Source organism: Typopeltis vanoorti, chromosome 11, assembly GCF_054136105.1.
Source record: "Typopeltis vanoorti isolate ZY-2024b chromosome 11, IOZ_Tvanoo_1.0, whole genome shotgun sequence".
NCBI classification, from domain to species: Eukaryota; Metazoa; Arthropoda; class Arachnida; order Uropygi; family Thelyphonidae; genus Typopeltis; species Typopeltis vanoorti.
The window spans coordinates 70,407,138-70,429,766 of NC_143559.1; the positions used below are offsets into that span (position 1 = coordinate 70,407,138).

Sequence of the window (22,629 nt, forward strand, 5' to 3'; positions counted from 1 at the left end):
TCGTTTTGAATAGAGCTGTCGCTTGCAAGAATTGTCAGGATGTCGGTATCGCTTTGCGCAATCATTTTCCAGAGCACTACAACAAGAGTTTCAGCAGTACATTGTTAGAGTAAATGCCGCTCCTAAGCAAGCGCTATTCAAGAAAATATGTTTAAAAAAAAAAAAAGTAAAAGAAAAGCGATTTGTTTATAGTTTAGATATAGTTCTGCCTCTCCTAGGCATTGCTAGTTTCTTAGCGAGTTATGGCAGTCCTAGAGAAAAACAGAGAAAAGCCTCTTCTCACTATCACACTATCGTGCTTTTATCAGATGGACAAAATCGTCTTTTCTTAGTAACCGCAATCACAGAATATTGAAGAATGTCTGTCGTGATTTGTTACTTAACACTGCAATTTTACAGCGGTCAACTGCCCAATCACAGCGCATGTCGAACCTGAGTATTGTTTGATCTATGGATGTTGAATTCAAAACATAACCTCTAAAGTTCTTGACCTTCTAAATTCTGATACGTTTTTTTTTTTTTTTTTAACTTCTTCACATATGATAATACTCTCCTTCAGAAAAATGTTGTTTGGATAATTTTTGTAACATAGCATATTCATATGCGTTCTAAGATGGTTATTTTAGCGATCATGATTATCATATGAGCAACTGTTTAATTTGCGATACCCTTTAATTAATGATGTCTTTTAACGATAAATCCTCCGTAGCTCAGTCGCTGTAGACGAAGCCCTTTGGGCGGAAAGACTTAGGTTCGATTCCCGTGCATGACGTGAGGAATCTTTATCTGGTCTCTTTCGATAAAGGCGAGGTAGCATGTCTCATACGTAGGAAGGGGTTTTTTTTTTCGCCCCCAAAACAGGCAAACCGGCTCCTTGAACACACGCATCTACAGACGTAAGACACCCCTGGAATAAGGATTAACCAGCCCGTTCGGTAGAATTTTCGGTTTCGAATGCCTCCACGGTGAAGTGTGGGTCTACGCGTGAGGGTAAATCAACAACTTTTAATGATATTAAAGACGTTTCGTCTCCTGCGCAACTCTGTATATTAATTTTTTTTTTTTTTGCTTACATTTTGAATGGAAGCCAATTTTTTTTAAATGCTTTCGAATTCTATTTCACAACGTTAATCGCTAATCTTTCAAACAACTGAAATCCAGTATTAAGCATCAAGATCGTAGTACCCACAGGTATCAACGTACGATAAGTTTACAACCTTTGCATTCATTCCGGATTACATAATGCGGAACTCTGCTCCGGAGACTAAACATAGAACTCTCTCGAGGCATCCAATATCGCAGGACAGAATGGCGATGAAATTCATCGACCTCCTACAGAAATTCACAAACATCCATGCCTAGTAGTGGAATTCGAATCCACAAGCGTTGGAGATCGGATATGCCATCCATTTGATCAAGGCTGGGAAATACAAGCAGTCTAAAGGCACAGCAGGGGGATTGAGTCGCACTATCACTGGGTGACTCCCTTTAACCATGATAGGCATATTTGTGGCTCTGAGGATGTTTATGATGAGAGTTCATGGAAAATTAGAGGTTTCTCATATAGTTTTCAAGTCATTCGTGGTTTTGGTCCCTATCATTATATATATTTCACGCTTTGCAGTTTTTCCTTATTAATATATTCTTCACTTAGTGATTTGAAAGATACAGACAATAGATTCATTTTGAAAACTATCTTTTTTTTTTTTTTTTTCGAAAAGAAGATTGATAACTTGTGTAGTGAATTACTGACTCGTGATTTGTGACGGTTTGTCATTTTTTTCTCTTTTTACTAATAAACACACAATATAAAAACATTGAATAAATAAATATTCGTACTATTCAAATGTTTTTATTTTTGCTTCAAGGTGAAAATAAATGAAGAACAATGGCTCAGAGCACTGGTACTACTTATTGATCGAGATACTGCCATTGCTCCTAGAGGAGCATTTTTTATATCTTCTGCAGGCATCGTAAAGAGAAATGAGTATTTTAAAGGTATACTTACTCGTATTTTTATTTTGTCTTTAAATTACAATAAATTAACTGTAGTCAAATCATTTCTTATCTGTTTGTACCTTAAATTAATCTGCTCATAGGTTTCGAGAATATGTTGTCATGAATTAGTGTCATTCATACTGTTAAAAGTTTAAATTATTGTTTTAAATATTGTCATTTGTACGCTTAGGCCATGTATATTAGCATTTTTTAAAAATGTAAGCATGGTCTGCACATATTAGAACACATCTGCACCTGTTTTCAAATCGCATTTAAGTATTCGCTGAACTAAATGCCTTAATATTTTAAGGTTCAAGAGCTGTTCTTTTTCTTGTTGACTTTTTTCTGGACTAGAGTGCATTGCAGTTCGAGCAACTTCATTTTCAACGAACGATCGCTACGGGCGTCGTTGTGTTTCCTTATACTTCCTTCTTGTTTACACTGCTTGAATAAACGAAATATAGTGTTTCTTACAGAAGGTGAACAAGTTCTAAATAAAGTTTATTTCTGTGAACAAAAAGACAATTTCTCCTGCTGGAGCATCAAACGCGTATGATCAGCCTTGAACTGTTACTGAAAGAAATACGTAAGTGCCGACGAGGAATAACTCCTTTTGAACAGCAATTTCATCTTGAGCATAATAATAATAATAATAATAATAATAATAATAATAATAATAATAAGTAATAAAAAAAACAACCAGTTCGGAAGCGCAGAATCTCATCCGTGTTTTTTTTTTTTTTTTTTTTTTTACCCAAAACTCATTTACAGCATTGTGGTGCTGACAGAGCCATTTTTGGCGTGTCGCTAGTGTTGGACCAAAAGCTTAAATACCTTAGAAAATGAGTCGAAAATTCGTGCCCTATCCATTGCATCGACAAGTGTCTTGTGCTACATTTCAAAGGTCGTGTCCGAAGCAGTTTTAACACATTGCATATAAAACTTAATTACAAACTCTTTGTTCCATCATTCGTTTGTAAATAGCAGTGAACATATTTAAACTACCGAGCAATTATATGAAAATACTGCAGTCTATAATTATGACACTCGACCGACTAACTCATAAATGAAGCAATACAACACAATAGTGAAGTCATACACATTCGTTGCTACCAGTCCGGTAACTTCTGGCAACCTGGTATATTTCAACGCAGTAAATACCTCAAGTAATTCGAATAATGCGTTCTGCGACCATGTCGCACAACTGGAAATTAGCGTAACTCAAGAGATTATATTTTCCAGATGAATAGAAACGGAAATTTAGAAAAAAGTTTCACAAAGGGAAGATTTATTTGAGTCGTAAACATAATAGCAAATAAATGGATGTCGTAATTTAGCATGATAGGAAATTAAAAATTTAATAACGAAAGAAGTCTTAAAAATAGTAACCAAGGAAGAAATAGTAAATTAAATTGGCATCAGACACCCACTGATTCATCTTAACTGCATGCTTGTCATGAAGCGTTCATAGTATTCTCATTAATAAAGTTAATAAGAATAAAATTAAGCTAACTAAACTGTTAGTTTAACTAGAACCTTGGATTTTTTATAAAGACATAAAGAAATCTGCGTGTACCCCATCGGCATACGCCAACCCAAACGCTAGAAAATCTCTCTCTCTCTCTCTCTCTCTCTCTCTCTCTCTCTCTCTCTCTCTCACTCACTCACTCACGCACACCCACACAATCGGTAATGAGAAATCGCGTAAGTCGAAACACGTAACTTGAGGTATTATTGTACGGTTGAAATCTACGCCAGATTGGAATTCTTGATGTTTTTAAGGCACATACAGTAGATATCCTCACGATACAAAAGAATAATATTTATAGTTTTCTGTTCCAGCAGCGTGTATTCATTGAACCGACCGACGAAATGTTTCAATATGCTTTGTTTTGCTTTTGTTACATACTCCCCCCCCCCCATTCCCTTTCAAATGATATCCAGACAAGGTTACACAGGGACACGAAGCATCCGTGCGTTATGTTTGACCATAAAGGTAAATAAGCAGACAAATCCAGCTTGATTTATCTGCTTGAGGGGCAAAGTCGTTCTCCCGAAAGAAAGAAAGAAAAAAAAAATTTGCTGTCCATTTTCAAGTATAACTCATCAACTGAAAAGCCTAACCAGGCCTTTCAATTGATGAGTTACACTTGGAATCAGTTTTTTGAACATGCTCTATTTACACTGATATATCCTTTTCTAGGAAAATGCATCAAAGGAGTGAAAGGGATGTCAACCAAAAATTTCTATTATTAAAGAGAGCCTAGAGAAAAGGCTTTTTTTTTTTTTTTGTTAGAATCACATACATAGAATGATTTATGTGATCTCCGATAATGAAACGGTTGGATTATTTTTTTCGTCCTTAATTTGGAAGCGCTGACCAGAAAGAGAACAGTCGGTCAGTTGAACTTGCCTTTGGTGAAATAGGTTATTCTCTGAATGAATAGGATTGGTCAGCTGTATATTGCATTCTAGTACAGTGTACATATCAAGGTGTACATCTTTATATATGTATATTGTCATGTAGCCACTCTAATGTATATATACTTGTGTAAAACTAATAATATACTCTATTTTAAGAAAGAAAAATAAGTACAAAATAAGAATATTTTGTATCTCTTTTTGCATGGCTAATAAAGACCGAACATTTACTCTTAATGGATAGCGAATAACGAACGACTTAAAATGCCTCAGGCAGAAAGAGAAGTAATATTAATGATAAATTTCAAATAAATTAAGAATTCATGACCTTTTGAGTTAAAGAGAATAGAATTCACCTTGCCATTTTGCATCTATGCGCAAATTGCATATGCGTAGAAATTTTACATTAGTCACGATACTTATTTCACAAGTAAAATTAAGTCCTGGTTGTGTTGAACAATAATGATGTTTTCTCTCCTCAAAAATCTTTTAAAGGACTCACTGCACAGGATGCGATTAAACTCACTTCGTATCAGCATCTTCGATTGCCATGTTTGATGAAAAATAGAACAGCGGAAGGCATGGTGGAGAACCGAGCAATTGACTTTTTAGACCTTATATCTGATGATTCGCCCAAAGGTATACATTTTTTCCTATTAGTGTGTGTGTGTGTGTGTGTGCGTGTGCGTGCGTGCGTGCGCGCGTGTGTGTGTGTGTGTGCGTGCGTGCGCGTGTGTGTGTGTAGAATGCCGAAAGTGGGACGTCAAAGTATGAAATGCTTAGGTTTTCACACATTTAGCAAAAGGCAAATCGGCAAAGTATAAAATACTCCTGACAGTGATGTTCAATGTCGCAAGGCGAGTCACGTGACTTTCCACGCTCGCTTCAAACAGAGAGACAGAGCACTTCCGCCATTCCATTTGTACTGCTGGCTTTGTTCGGCGGTAAGAAACACGCGATTTCAATTTGGCCCTGCTGCACAAAAAAAGGATAAGCAAGCTACATTGTCTGGCAGGAATCACGGCATGTTGACATGCAACGACGATTCTACGAAGAACTATCTAAAGTTCGAGCCAATGCTGCGGTTTTTAACCGAAACTACCTACCAAAAGTTAGTGAACGATGTAAAAAATGCTAAGATGGCTTCTAAGAAGATTACCACATGACTTTTGGCCGCTGAATCGCTATGATGTGACGGTCATAGAAAAGAAAAGTAAGTTGATTTATCCTGTTAAAGAAGGCGTCAGTGAAATCCAGTTTTACGTCACAGATTCTGAGTTATTTAATGTACATGAATCTCATTTGGCCATTGGCCATGGAGGACGTGACAGAATGTTGAAAGAAAACTTACACAAGAATATTACTCGTCATGACATTGAACTGTACATTCACCTTTGTGAGCCGTGGCAGACAAACAAAAAGGTGTTTAAAAGGGTATTGTAGTGAAGCCTATGATTTTTTCCGAGTTCAATTCCCGTTGTCAGGTCGATCTCATCGATTTTCAATCACATCCTGACAGGGAATACAAGTTTATAATGGTATACCAAGATCATCTCACTAAGTTTGTGGTTCTCAAGGCTCTGACATCAAAGACAGTGGAAGAAGTGGCATATAACCTCGTGGACATATTTACGTTGCTTGGAGCACCATTGATTCTACAATCCGACAATGGCAGAGAATTTGCTAATAATGTGGAGAGAAGCCTAAAGGTGTACTGGAGGACTTTGAAGATCGTCCATGGCAAGCCTCGCCACTCACAAAGCCAAGGAAGTGTCGATAGAGCTAATCAGGACATTGAAAATATGCTGTGTACGTGGATGTAAGATGAAAAAAACTAACCGATGGAGTGAGGGACTACGTTTCGTGCAACTTATGAAGAACAGGACATTTCATTCTGTGATTAAGAGAACACCATATAAAGCTCTCTTTGGCTGCAAAGCTAAAGTGGGTCTCACAACGTCTTCCTTACCCCAAGATGTGTTACAAAACATACAGACTGGGGAGCAACTGGAAAAAATGATGGAAAACGTTCAAACAATACAAGAAGAAACAGATCACCCTATCCAAGAGAAAGAGTCTATTGCACAAAACACGGAGGAGACTGTAGTCCACGATGGAAGAAACGAAAGTGGCGATGAATACATACTGTATCTGCCGAAGAGGCTTCCGGTTCTGCTACCTGTTTCGTCTGTTTGAAGGTAACCAGTGGTGCCCATACGTGCAGAAACTGTTACCGAAACGTTCATGCCGCCTGTGGATATAAGCAGGGCTGGCGGAAGCGGGCATGCATGCGGGCGCCGCTACGAAGGGGGCGCCGCCGCCAGGGAACGGTTCATAGGTTAATTTTTAAGAAACAAAATTTTTATCATAAAAACAAAAAATTCTTAGAATGATCAATATTAAAATAAATAAGGCCGGATACACCGAATAAAAATTAAAAAAAAATGTATATTGCTGCCTCTTTGATCAGCCGGCTGTTTACAATTTTGCAGCGAGAGCAGGCTAAATGCTTGCCTGCAGAATGTTGTGTCTACTGCAATCTATCTGAAGTGAAACGGTGAACGGTTTTATGCGCAGAAACGAATTTTCGTTTCTGCGCATAAAACCGCATGTATACCATACGGTTTTGTATACCATATGAATAGTTAGCCAGTCATATGGTATATATCTCAGTAGGCTACTGACAGCAGCGCAGTGCGGACTATTATTTCGTCTCTGTGTTGTGTTGTGTAATAATTTCTTGTGGGTATAAAATAGAAACGGAATCAAAAATTAAAAAAAAAGTTATCCGATGCACAAAATCGTAAGCGTCATGCTGCGAAAGAAGCAGTTATTAAGAAACAAACTGGGGCTCTTAATAAATTTGTTAAAATATTAAAATATTCTGATGCAGATTGTAACCAACTCGATACATCAGAAATCAGAGTTGAAGAACCGTGCATATCATCCAGTTTGTATGAATGTACTATTGCAACTATTGAACAAGATAACAAGACGCATGATTTAAGTGAAAAACAGTTAGGAGAAGATTTAGTTGTAGTTGACCACGAAACTGACACATTGTTAGTCTCTGTAAATTTAGAAGATCCAGGTGAATGGGGAAATATTGATGAAAAATTACGAGTTGTGTTAATTGAAATGGGGCGTGTTCAAAAGAAAAACATAATATATCCCAGAGATACATATGGTTGTAAATTTGGCGACACGTATTATAATAGAAAAATGGAAAAGGGGGAGCTGGTGCCAAGAACATAGCTCATTTATTCCGAAACTTTAATTTCTGTTTTTTGCTTTTGTTGCAAACTTTTTGTACCTACTGAATCAAGTAGTCTTGTAGAAGGTCATAACGATTGGAGAAATGTAAGTACAACTTTGCATAGACATGAGACTAGTTTAACTCACATGAAAAGTTTCTTAAAATGGAAGGAACTTGATAAAAATTTAATAATCAAAACTACTATTGATTGCCAGACTCAAAGCATGTATGAAATGGAAAGAAACATTGGACGAGTGTTTTAGAACGCTTGATTGAAATTATAAAATTCCTTGGTAGCCAAACTTTAGCTTTTCGCGGATCATCTGATAAATTATATGAAAGAAATAAGCCAATTTTTTAAAATTAGTCGAACTGTTTGCGAAGTTTGATCCCGTTATGGAAAAATCATGTTGAAAGGGCCCTACATCGAAACAATAGAGTACACTATTTGAGTAAAGATAGTCAAAATGAAATATTGGAAACTTCAAAATGAAATATTTTAGCACATAATGTTTGTGCTTCATGCTGAAGCACAAACATTATGTGCTAAAATAAAGGACTACAAATTTATTTGCTTTCTTATAACTTGGCATGATTTACTTAACAGAATAAACCTGTGAGTAAAATGCTTCAAGACAAAAATATGAACATTACACTTGCTTTACAATCTATCGAAAACTTAAAAATATTCTTACAAGAGTATCGATGAGATACAAATTTTAAAGAAATTCTAAACACGGCAAAAGAACTGAGTGAAGAGGTGGATGGAGAACAAGAATTTAAAACTGGTACGGAAGTTCGACGACGAAAGAAGACACGACAATTTGACTACGAGCTTCATGACGAAACGCCACAATCGCCAGAAGATAAATTTAGAGTGAATGTGTTTTATACACTTCTAGACGTTGCAATGTGTTCGTTAATAGAACGTTTTGAACAACTAAAAACATATTATCATAATTTCAATTTCTTGTATAGATTACGAAAAAATTTACGACAATAAAAACGTAAATGCAATAGAACTATATGACGAGTTATGTGCTTTCCGGGATATTTTTCGGAAGGATGATTTAAATATTCAAAACCCTTTCGATATTCTTAATTTTATTGTGTCCAATAATCTATCTTTCCCTAACTTTTCATTTGCTTTAAGAATACTATTAACCTTATCTGTTAGTGTAGCGAGCGGTGAACGTTCCTTTTCCATGTTGAAATTGATTAAAACCTATTTAAGAACAAGTATGTTACAAAAAAGCTTGTTAGTTTTGCGTTAATACTATTGAAAATGATATATGTGCGGAATTAGACGTTAAGACCATTATTTCTAATTTTGTGAATATGAAATCAAAAACGCTAAAATTTTAATTAAAAAAATTTCAAGTATATTTATGTAATTTAATTTATTTTCTGTTATTCTGTTAAAGATGTTATTTTTTTGAATACTTGTATTAAATGTTCTAATTATTTCTGAACTCTTTTCTTATTTTCTCATCTATCTTGAGTTTCTTTTATTTTCCTAAAAGATAGTTCCACTTATAAAAATTATTAAAAACTTTTTACAAGTTACTAAGAATTTAGTAACTTGTAAAATGCAAGAATTTTTTTTTTAATTTAGTTCAAATAAATTTTAACTTTAATTAAAATTCATTTTAATTTTGTTAGCGATTCAGGTCGGTGAGAAGGCTATAATCCCTGTATCATTATATTCAACGATTAAAGTGAAGTGGCTTTGTCAAAATTTGCTTTAACTTTTAAGAATTTTTTGAATATATTTTTAACGATTCTCCTGCCTAGTCAACACCTCCCGTTCGTTACATTTAGCGAACCAACGTGTGGCTGTTCTGTCAAAATTTATTTAAGAAAATTTAAATAATTAAAATTTTTATTATCGTAAAAGAACCACACACGCCCGGATCGTTACAGGGCGCTTAGATAGAAATTGCATGCGGGCGCCAAGACCCTAGCGCCGGTTCTGGATATGAGATTAAAGGCGATGGAAGTGAGGAAATAGAAGGTTATGATGTTAATATTTTGTGTACTCTTAGCTTCAATATTGAGAATGCTGTCGAAGGTAAAATTCAATCTAAATTAAATCTGGAAATACAGACCAAAAAAATGAAAATGGATTCCGACAAAAAATTCCCTCCTGCACCTTTGGGGGACACTGTGCGAGTTCCCATCCCAGACGTCGACAAAGGACGGGGTGACCCTCGTAATCTGCTGATGGTTGTTATGAGTGTGACAGACGATGGTTTTTAGCGACTTGGAACTGCTGAAAGAATTTTAAACCAACTCACAATTCACTTTATGTCCTAAGGACTTACTGAGAGTTGGAGACTTTCCTGACCACGAAATAACTCTCCGGTCAGCCGCTTCCGCTCAGTCCACGGGTAACGGCCAAGGGTTCGTGATGTGTACCTGCAAGACCAAGTTCGAAATTTGAAGTGCTTTTGTATGAAAAAGGCAGTTAAGTGCAATTCAAAATGCTATTCCAGTCTACCTTGTAGCAACAATTAGTTCAGCACTGGTCTTTTTCTCTTTTTTGTAGAAAAATCCAGTATCTTACATTTTGTACTTCTTACATTTTCACATGCATCTTTTCAATAAAAGCTTTTTTCATACTTTGCCGAAATGGTATTTGTTATTCTATACAATGCCTAGGGAAAGTATATAAAATATTAAAATAAAACAGACATTTCATACTTTGCCTAAAAACGTCACGCATTCTATAGAATGCCTGTTTTTCACACTTTGCCGGTAACACACACACACACACACACACACACACACACACACACATATATATATATATGTAGAAAGTTTTTTACCTTGGGTATATAGTATATTAAAGATACCAAGCAATTTTATAAGCTCGGTATATTTTTTAATCCTTTTTCCCAAGTAAGCAAACAGACAAATATGTCAAGTTTGCGCCTGCACGTAGTGCAAGACTGAGGCAACTCGTGGTAAAGGTGGAGTTAGCTCCAATCACTTTCCTTAGTATTTTCCTCTAATGCAAAGCACATCCCCTTGCAGAGATGTATGATGCTATGCATTAAAGGCAGGGGTCACTACCCAGACCGGTTTCGACCTTTATTGAGGTCTCATCAGTGGGAGCCAGTCCTAAAAATGCTAAGGTTGAAGTAATGTACAGCTTATTTGAATTTTACCTAAACAAGTTGCCACAAGGTGCTTTGACCTCATTAAATAAAAATCTCAGGCTGAGAGTTAGATGTAGAAAGTTTTTTACCTCGGGTATATAGTATATTAAAGATGCCAAGCAATTTTATAAGCTCGGTTTTAATCATTTTTCCCGAGTAAGCAAACAGACAAGTATGTCAAGTTTGCGCCTGCACGTAGTGCCACACCGAGGCAACTCTTACAAGTAGTGCCATACTGAGGCAACTCGTGGTAAAGGTGGTGTTAGCTCCGAGCACTTTCCTTAGTATTTTCCTCTAATGCAAAGCACATCCCCTTGCGGGGGGATGTGCTTTGCCTCAGTATGGCGCTACTTGTAAGAGTTGCCTCGGTGTGGCGCTACTTACAAGAGTTGCCTCAGTCTTTCACTACGTGTAGGCGCAAACTTGACATACTTGTCTGTTTGCTTACTTGGGGAAAAGGATTAAAACCGAGCTTATAAAATTGTTTGGTATCTTTAATATATATATATATATATATATATATATATATATATATATATATATATATATATATATATATATATATATAGATATATATATATATGAAACGTACTATTAACTCGGGGTTGGGATATGTTCATTTTTTAAATTAACTGACTTAAACCCGAGAATTATAACACAATGACATTTATTTGAAAAAAACGCAACATGTTTCGTCAAAAATGACTTCTTCAGGCGATAAGAACATAGAAAGACAATAAAAGACACTTAAATTAACATTGACACACTCTAAAGCTATACAACTATAAAGCCATAATATTCGACTGTAAATTACAGTTATGAGCTTGAACTACAGTCCGAGTTAAAGTTCCATTGTTGTACACCTGTGCGTGTGTGGAATCACGCGATCTCCAGTATCTAATAGTAGAGTTGAAAGAGTCTGCCAAATTATAGCTAAGATTATTATTCAAATGAAAAGGGTCTAAGGTGATTTCCCTTGACTCTACAATGCGGCGCTCTATTTCATCATGGCTGATGTGTAGGTTTGAAGTCAATGTCCAATCTATTTCATGTTGGTGGCCTTCGTTGTTCGTGTTTATTGAAAGCAGGACATGGCCCGACAGAGCTGTAGCTCTGGTTCTCTTATAGGCAATGTCTCTCTGATGCTCTTCGAGACGTAGTAAGATAGATTTTTCTGTCTGTCCATAGTAAGGCTTTCCGCATTCACAAGTGACCTTGTATACACCTGGGAATTGTAGAAGGTTGTGAGGTTGTTTATAGTTGTTGAAGCGTGATCTTATTTTTGGCAGAGTCGAGAAGCACGTTTTTATGTTAAACTTCTTTAGAATTCTGCTCAGCTTTTTGGATAGTGTGCTGATATATGGCAAGACGATATGACCTTTCGAGTCGTCCTGTGTCTCTACGTTGTTACGTTGGTGGCGGGATAATTGGTTGTTAATACTTTTTAGAGAGTAGCCATTGTTTTTAAAGGTTCATTTAAGATGTTGTAGTTCCTTTTTTAGTTCTTCTTCATCTGACAGTACAGATCTTGCACGATTCGCTAGAGTTGATATAATACCCAACTTTTGCGCTGGATGGTGATGGGAGGACGCATGCAAATATCTGTCTATATGAGTTGGCTTTCTAAAAATAGAGACTTTAATTGATTCAGGCGTCTTGGTGAGTTTAACATCTAGGAAGCAAATGGAACTATTTTCTTCAATCTCCATAGTCAATTTTATATCTTGATGGCGGTTGTTTAAGTGGTCGAGGAACTTGTTAAGATTCTCAGTACCATGCTCCCATATGAGGAATATATCGTCCACATATCTAAGCCAAATTTTTGGTTTTAAAGTAAAAGAGGAGATCGCGTTTTCTTCAAAGTCCTCGAAAAAAATGTTGGCTAACACAGGAGAGAGAGGGCTTCCCATAGCTAATCCTTTGACCTGTTTGTATAGTTTACCTTCGAATTCAAAATAGCCAGAGTTTACACAGTGAGATAACAGAGAGAACATTTTATTTGAAATCTTGTTTTTTAAAATATGGAGAACGTCCTGTGTCGGAACGTTGGTAAAGAGTGCTACCACGTCAAAGCTCACCATGATATCAGAAGATTTTAGTTTTAGGTCCTTTATTTTAGAGACAAAATCTGTTGAGTTTTTAATATAAGAAGAAGATTTTCCCGCATAAGCTTTTAACGATGACGCCAAATATTTGGATAACCTGTATGTGGGTGAGTCAATGCTGTCTACTATAGGTCTCAGTGGATAGTTTTCTTTGTGTACCTTCGGGAGTCCATATAACCTTGGAATGAGGGGGTGTAAAGATATGGACTCCCGAAGGTACACAAAGAAAACTATCCACTGAGACCTATAGTAGACAGCATTGACTCACCCACATACAGGTTATCCAAATATTTGGCGTCATCGTTAAAAGCTTATGCGGGAAAATCTTCTTCTTATATTAAAAACTCAACAGATTTTGTCTCTAAAATAAAGGACCTAAAACTAAAATCTTCTGATATCATGGTGAGCTTTGACGTGGTAGCACTCTTTACCAACGTTCCGACACAGGACGTTCTCCATATTTTAAAAAACAAGATTTCAAATAAAATGTTCTCTCTGTTATCTCACTGTGTAAACTCTGGCTATTTTGAATTCGAAGGTAAACTATACAAACAGGTCAAAGGATTAGCTATGGGAAGCCCTCTCTCTCCTGTGTTAGCCAACATTTTTTTCGAGGACTTTGAAGAAAACGCGATCTCCTCTTTTACTTTAAAACCAAAAATTTGGCTTAGATATGTGGACGATATATTCCTCATATGGGAGCATGGTACTGAGAATCTTAACAAGTTCCTCGACCACTTAAACAACCGCCATCAAGATATAAAATTGACTATGGAGATTGAAGAAAATAGTTCCATTTGCTTCCTAGATGTTAAACTCACCAAGACGCCTGAATCAATTAAAGTCTCTATTTTTAGAAAGCCAACTCATATAGACAGATATTTGCATGCGTCCTCCCATCACCATCCAGCGCAAAAGTTGGGTATTATATCAACTCTAGCGAATCGTGCAAGATCTGTACTGTCAGATGAAGAAGAACTAAAAAAGGAACTACAACATCTTAAATGAACCTTTAAAAACAATGGCTACTCTCTAAAAAGTATTAACAACCAATTATCCCGCCACCAACGTAACAACGTAGAGACACAGGACGACTCGAAAGGTCATATCGTCTTGCCATATATCAGCACACTATCCAAAAAGCTGAGCAGAATTCTAAAGAAGTTTAACATAAAAACGTGCTTCTCGACTCTGCCAAAAATAAGATCACGCTTCAACAACTATAAACAACCTCACAACCTTCTACAATTCCCAGGTGTATACAAGGTCACTTGTGAATGCGGAAAGCCTTACTATGGACAGACAGAAAAATCTATCTTACTACGTCTCGAAGAGCATCAGAGAGACATTGCCTATAAGAGAACCAGAGCTACAGCTCTGTCGGGCCATGTCCTGCTTTCAATAAACACGAACAACGAAGGCCACCAACATGAAATAGATTGGACATTGACTTCAAACCTACACATCAGCCATGATGAAATAGAGCGCCGCATTGTAGAGTCAAGGGAAATCACCTTAGACCCTTTTCATTTGAATAATAATCTTAGCTATAATTTGGCAGACTCTTTCAACTCTACTATTAGATACTGGAGATCGCGTGATTCCACACACGCACAGGTGTACAACAATGGAACTTTAACTCGGACTGTAGTTCAAGCTCATAACTGTAATTTACAGTCGAATATTATGGCTTTATAGTTGTATAGCTTTAGAGTGTGTCAATGTTAATTTAAGTGTCTTTTATTGTCTTTCTATGTTCTTATCGCCTGAAGAAGTCATTTTTGACGAAACATGTTGCGTTTTTTTCAAATAAATGTCATTGTGTTATAATTCTCGGGTTTAAGTCAGTTAATTTAAAAAATGAATATATATATATATATATATATATCAGGGGCGAATATTCATAACGTGCTAGGTGTGCAGCGCTATTCCACCGAATAGCAATATCGACATTATTTTTTTGCATTTATTGTCGTTAAATTTGCGTGATTTCTAAAAATAAATACAATATCTAATGCTTTTCGAAGAGGACACTTTTCGACGCGTAAACATTGCATCACATTCGTGTTAATAGTTTGAAAAGGTGTGCAGAAGGTGCAGGGTGTCAAATTCTTAGCGTTCTAGTAGTTTTAAAACGCTCAGAAAGCGAGGCAGGGTGAGCTCTGAGACAATAGCACGCAGAAGCTGTGCTTGGTTATTGTGTCAACCAATTCAATTGAATTTTGTCATTTGTCATGAGTTGCTGTTTTTGTTTTTTGAGTTTCATCTGTTTTGCGTGCGTGCAGTGTGAACTGCCGTGGTAGGCATTTTTTTTATATAATATAGACAAGTTTTTAATATATAATTTTCGATAAATTTAAAAAACTTTTTGGCTCATATTTACAATGGAAAACAGCATTATAGTCGAAGAAGGTAAGCCACGTCCTCCTCTTCGAAATTTTAGACCTTTGAGTAATTCAAATATACCAACCAAATAGAGCATTCTCCTTCATTATTATTTTCTAATATACAATATCTTAAAACAACCACATTGTTCCCCCATTCTACGCAGATTTGGTTACAATTAATTGATCAATTAAAGTATTCAAAGTTATCATACAATTAATTGCATTGGACCAATTAAGAGGAGCACTGATGCGCTATGCACTCTTAAAACTTTCATACATCGATAAAAATGCAATCATACCATCAAACTGATGTGAATTTTGAGTGTAGCGCGCGTTGCATAAGCCACCACAGCACACCCAACCGAAATGGGCACGCAACTCCACTCATATACGCGTATATATAGGCGGTTCCCCTGGTTACGGACGAGATACGTTCCAGAGTACGTCTTTAGTTCTAATTTGTATGTAACTCGGATCCCTGATGAACACAGCGCATATACGGTAATAATAATAATAATGATAATAATAATAATAATAATACTTTAATGACTCATATGTGACAATAAATACAGTGTACTACTGTAATACTAATATCCCTGTTCTGTAATAATAAGCCACAGAAACTATTGTGCTCTTTCTTTTAATTCAAACAAAGAGAACAGGTAAGCTCCTCTCCCCTCCGAAGTTGGTTTCTTGAAAAAGGTATTTAGGGTTGTTTGCACAGCCTTTTACTTTTTTTTTTTTTTTCATCATAAATGACCTTGTAGCAGCTGATGTTCTCATTAACTGCACGGTAAACCTTTGTAAACCACTCAAGGGGGTAGCGTAGAATACCATGCCAAGGGCTGAGTGGTGCAACCTACCTGAATATCTTTGCGAACTAGTAAATGACGTCATGACAGGATAACGCAACGTCACACAACTAATGTCATTTAGGAATGTTATGAATTAGACACATCATCAGCATGTTTGTTTATTTCTGAAAACAAATCAAAACTAAGTACAGTACTTTCTATGGAATATATATATATATATATATTTGAAAAAAATAGATTTAATGACTCCAATACCGAGATAACATATAAAGATTTTAATGATAAATACTACTAGTTTCGGCATATAGCAGCCTTCTTCAGGTATTTATAAAGGAAAGGAATACTAATAAACATTGAATTATTTAAACAAACCGTAAATTACAGGTACAAATTGCCTCACATAATCGATACATAAAAACGTTGTATTTTTCAAGTTGTTCCAACTGGCGTGCCATTGTTTGTTGCAATTGTGCGCGCAAGTTCACGTGAACGCCAATATTGAATAACTGCAGCATGGCTATCTGGGATGTTATAACTTAAATTATTATTTAAGTGGACCGGGTTCAGTAGGATTTCCCTTGATTCTACGATTTTCCTTTCAAACTCATCTTCACAGCGAAAAATATTTTCTGATCTATTCCAGCATACAGAGTGGCTTTGTTGGTCATCATTAGGATTATTTGAAAAAAGAACATGACTGGATAACGCAGTTGCATGAGATCTTTTGTATGAGATGTCTCTCTTATGCTCTTCTGTGCGTTGTTCAATAGATTTGTTAGTTTGACCAAAGTATGGGATATTGCAATCACACCACAATTTATATACTCCAGGGTACTTAAGGTTGTGATGAGTAGGTTTTGGATGGCTGATTAGAGAGCGGATTTTTGGAAGTGTGGTGAAGAAGGTCCTGATATTATATTTTTTAAGGACTTTAGCTATTTTCTTAGAGACTGTGCTAATGTATGGAATGGAGATGCTACCTTTAAAATTAATAGTCTCTGTTGTGCACTGCTTAGGAGGGTTCAGAAGAAATTTCTTAATTGTTTTTTCAGAGTATCCATTTTGTTTAAAAATAAGAGTGAGGTGATTCATTTCTTTTTGTAGTTCATCTTGTTTATTTAAGAGAGAACGTGCTCTGTGTCCTAAGGTAGATATAATTCCAAGTTTTTGTGGTGGAAAATGATGAGAAAGATTATGCAGATTTCTATTGGTATGCCATACTTTGGTCAAACTAACAAATCTATTGAACAACGCATAGAAGAGCATAAGAGAGACATCTCATACAAAAGATCTCATGCAACTGCGTTATCCAGTCATGTTCTTTTTTCAAATAATCCTAATGATGACCAACAAAGCCACTCTGTATGCTGGAATAGATCAGAAAATATTTTTCGCTGTGAAGATGAGTTTGAAAGGAAAATCGTAGAATCAAGGGAAATCCTACTGAACCGGGTCCACTTAAATAATAATTTAAGTTATAACATCCCAGATAGCCATGCTGCAGTTATTCAATATTGGCGTTCACGTGAACTTGCGCGCACAATTGCAACAAACAATGGCACGCCAGTTGGAACAACTTGAAAAATACAACGTTTTTATGTATCGATTATGTGAGGCAATTTGTACCTGTAATTTACAGTTTGTTTAAATAATTCAATGTTTATTAGTATTCCTTTCCTTTATAAATACCTGAAGAAGGCTGCTATATGCCGAAACTAGTAGTATTTATCATTAAAATCTTTATATGTTATCTCGGTCTTGGAGTCATTAAATCTATTTTTTTTCAAATGTATAACAACCGAGTAAAAGCTGATCGCCACATATATATATATATATATATATATATATATATATATATAGAGAGAGAGAGAGAGAGAGAGAGAGAGGGAGATTAAATATTTGGACTCACTGCAAGTAATAAATTGATTGTATTAAACTAAACATTCGATTTCCATTTTCCATAGAAAGTGCTCAATTTTCATTTGTTTTCAGTAATAAACACGATGTGTATAACTGAAATCAAAATTAAAGTATCCCTGTTTAAGGCCTTATGGAGCGTCACCTAGTGACGCAAATTCTGCGAAACTTTTCAGAAATACATTGTGCGGATGGGATATCTCAGAAAAAAAAGTAGTTCCAAAATTTACCACCAGGATCGTTGTAAACACCAAATCCATGGAATTTGCATATCACGCAACTGAGCAGGTGCCGGGAGGGTTTAAAAAGATGGATACGGGATTTCTCCCTTCATTCTGGTTGTTAATACCGTCCACGGTGACAACACCAATCTTACTCCAACGTGGTTTGATCGTGAAGCTGTACTACTTAAACAATTGCAATCCTGTTGCTGCACGAGAATTTTGTCGCCTGAACAAATGTCGACGAGGTCCACTTTCTCCATATGCTCTGCTACGAATTATTAGTTGTTTTGAAGAAATAGGATCGGTGGGAGTCAGACTTGGCAGAGATCTCAAACCAATCAGTTCACGGCAAGTAAATAAAGTTGCTACTACCGTTGTAGAGTTGGTTGCTGCAGTGCACGTGCTGTATCGAAACACATGGAAGATTCTGCATTTCTATCCATTCAAGATAACCCTGACACAGGAGTTGCTCCCATAGGACCTTGAAAAAGCCGACTGACATTCGCTTTAACATTCCTTGCTCGAGTGCAATTGGACGCTGCGTGGCCGTGGATGATTTTATGGTGAGATGTGGCTTTCTTTTCACCTGAATGGAGCTGTGAATACCTAAAATTGCCGGGTATGGGCAATGCAAAATCCCAATGCAATCCAACAAATTCCTTTCGCATTGACCTAAGTTACTGTCTGGTGCGGGTTTACAGCTTCGTTTATCACTGGACCGTTCTTCTTTGAGGACAGCCACCAGTCAAGTCTATGCTTGCTCAGTTACTGCCGAAAGGTATCTCCATATGATAAACAATTTCGTTTTGCCACAGCTACAGCTGTGGCACAACAAAATCCAGCGCCTGTGCATGGATTCAGTCATTTTCATGCAGGATGGGGGGCCCCCGCAGACATCGGTCGATCCATACACACATTCGTGAAATGTTCTCGAAGAACATTTCACGGAAGCCAGAGTGATCAGTCGTGCGTTTCTCCTTCTTACACACAGAAAAAAAATTACATGTAAATTCGGTACATCAAACAGCGCCCCGTGGCGATGGATTTTGGAACTACTTTTTTTTTTCCCTCTTCTCAGATATCGCTTCCGCATGACGCACAATGTATTCCTGCAAAATTTCACAGCATTTGATCACTGGATGGCACTCCACTAGACTTTGATACTTTAATTTTGATCACCCTGTGTGTGTGCAGATTTTTTTTTACCTTGGTTCTATTGTATGTACGTTAAAGATACCAAGAAACTTTATACTTGGTTTTAGTTTTTATCCCAAGGACGCAAAAAACAATGTTTTGCACGTGAAATATATTCACGTCTGAGGCTAATGCCTTCATATCACTTGCCTTAGTATGTTTTCCATAATGTAATGCATAATGCAAAGCACACCCAAAAGGGGGCGTGTATAATACAATGCACAATGTGAAGGGCCACTACCCAGACCAGTTTCGACCTTTATTGAGGTCTCATCAGTGGCAGCCAGACCCGGGAGATATATATATATATATATATATATATATATACAGTATATATACAATGACCATTGACCATTGACGTTACTGACAGGATGGGTGAAGCACAAGTGCTTTTCATATTCCCCTTTATCTGTAATGAGAGTTATTTGGGAATAGGAGATTTGTGAGCAATTAAGCTCCCCCTCTGAGGGCAGTAGTGTTAGCTATGATCGGTTGAGAGAAGAATAGCCTTCGGTCTTTTGTGTTTGTAGTAATCAGTCTCATTGTAATTGACAGCGTGCACGATTAGTGGGTTTGAATGTGAACTTGACTTCACGAAGAATTTTTCTGCAAGATCACGAAGAAGGGAGGAGATGTATGGAGTGCCGGTTTCTCGGTGAATTTGTGAATTTCTGATGAACCACGGTGCATCCAGGATCATCCTAAGGCACTTGTTTTGGATTCTCTGTAATTTTGAAATGTTTGATCTTGAAGTGTGACTCCATGCTGGTGAGGCGTAGGTAATGACTGGACGTATTACCATCCGGTAAAGAAGCAATTTATTATGTAGGTTCAATTTGCTCTTGCGGTTCATCAATGGGTAGAGCTGAGCTATGACTTTGGAAGATTTGGAGAAAACAAGATTAATGTGTTTGTTGAAAAGGAGTTTCTTATCCATCAATACCCCAAGATATTTGGTCTCTGAATGCCATGGGATCTTTTGACCAGAGAGCAGGATGTCTTCTTTATTGCAGATCTTTCTTCTTGAAAACATCATGGCTGAGCTTTTGAGGGGGTTTACTTGAATTCTCCAGTTGGTGAACCAGTTTGCTAGCTCATTGATACTTCCTTGGAGTCTAGTGATTGCTAGGTGAGGACTGAGCGATCTAGCTAGAATAGCGGTGTCGTCGGCATAAAGAGCCGTAGTAGTTGTTTTTGGGTTGAGAGGAATATCTGCCATGTAAGTTGTGAAAAGTATTGGGGCCAGAAGAGAACCTTGAGGTACTCCCGCCAGGATTTTGCGCCTTGAAGAAACAATTCCGTTGAGTTTTACTTGCATGTATCTTTCATTGATATATGAATATATGAGTTTCACTAGTTTAATTGGGATATTGTTTTCAATTAATTTGAAGATAAGGCCTTGATGCCAGACCTTATCAAAGGCCTTGGCAACATCCAAAAGTACAGCAGCAGTATGAAGGTGCCAGTTAAAGCCATGAGTGATATGTTCTGTTAGTCGATGAATTTGTTGCATCGTGTTGTGAGCTTTGCGAAACCCAAATTGCTCATTTGGGATTATTTTCTGTTGGTCCACTGCTGATTGTAGTCTTGATAGGATGACCTTTTCTATTACTTTGCCAAGACAGGAAAGAAGACTGATGGGCCTGTAGCTTTGGGGAAGTTGTGGGTTATTACCAGGTTTTTTCAGAGGTATAATGTCCGCGATTTTCCAATCAGAGGGAAAGTATTGGAATCTTAAAATGGAATTGGTAATATTAACTAGATGAATTATGGCTTTCCGTGGGAGTAGCTTTATTATTCTATTGGTAATGCCGTCAGGGCCGGGGGCCTTTTTATTCTTCAGATGGGAAATGATATTTATTATTTCTGTTGGAGATGTGGGGGGTGATGGTTTCTGAATCATCCTTAGGCTGACTTAGTGCATTTCTAACTTTACGATGAACTTTGTAAATAAGATTGATATTTAAGTTTGCATAAGATGGGCTGCATTGATTTTCCAGATTGTCAAGTAGGGCTTCTGCTTTTTCTTCATCTGTGTGTGCAACTCCAAGATTGGTCTTTAAAGGGGGAAGTGGTTGTCTTTTGGTACAAAGAGATTTTACAAACTTCCATATGGAGTTATCTTCTGGGTTGATTTCCTTCAGTTTGGTTTCCCATTTGGAGTTCCTGTGGACCTGGAGGGCTTCTCGAACCTGTCTGTTCAAAGTGTTTAAGGTTGCTTTGTCCTGCGGGGATCTGGTGTTGTGATATCGCTTTCTGGCCTTGTTTTTGGCTCTAATCAGGTCCATTATCTCTTCTGGGATCCAGTTAGGAGCGTGGAAGACAGTGGTTTGAGTAACTGATGCTATTGCTGTGTTGATTTGCCTAGTTAAATTGTTTACAGCTTGATCTATTTCTTCTTTTTTACGAATGACAGGGGGAGGACCGATGTGGATTGGAAGAACCTTAGAGAGCTTGTCCCATGGTATGAAAGAATGATGGGGAGAGAGCTGGTCTTGAAGTCCTAACCTGAGTAGGATGGGATTATGATCTGAGTTAAGCTCTTCTACTGTCTCCAACTGGTATTTATATTTGATGTTTCTGAGGATAACTATGTCTAATACATCAGAACTTCCTGATGGGCTATAGTGGGTGGGCTCAGTGGATCCAGCTATTATTGACGAGTTGAGTAATGTGTAGTTGTATAAGGTACGGCCTTTGGTGTTGATTGACGAACTGAACCAGGCCGTATGTTTGGAGTTAAGGTCTCCAGCTATAATTATGGAATCCGTGGAGCCGAGGATGGAGTCTAAGTCTGCTGTCAATAGTGGAATACTGGGAGGATTGTACGCTGCGTAGATTTTGAGTTTACCAGCGTTATTAGTGTGCACCTCCACACCCGTCACCTCAAGGTTTAGAGTTTGGGGGTTGGTCAACGAGTTGTGGCTTAAATAATTTTTGATAAAAATAGCTGTTCCGCCTCCACTAGAGTTAAGTCTGTCTGTCCTGTATAAAATATAACCTCTTAGTTTTGGATTGTTGGATGGTCTGAAGTGGGATTCACTGATCAAGATTATGTCTGGATTGTATCTTTTTGCAAATTCTTGCAGCTCGAGAATTTTGTTTGTTAAGCCATTGGCATTCTATGCTGTTATCATGAGAGAATTTGGTT

At 37.0% G+C, this 22,629-nt stretch overlaps 1 protein-coding gene across 1 annotated transcript in view; it reads left to right on the top strand.

Moving 5' to 3' along the window:
* The window catches only part of Rsph9 (Radial spoke head protein 9), a 54,810-nt gene that overhangs the window by 28,760 nt on the left and 3,421 nt on the right, over positions 1-22,629 (top strand). The window contains exons 4-5 of the mRNA XM_090399893.1: positions 1,869-1,998; positions 4,915-5,058. Of these exons, the coding sequence (XP_090256019.1) occupies positions 1,869-1,998; positions 4,915-5,058 (274 nt within the window). The remainder of the gene's footprint in view (positions 1-1,868; positions 1,999-4,914; positions 5,059-22,629) is intronic.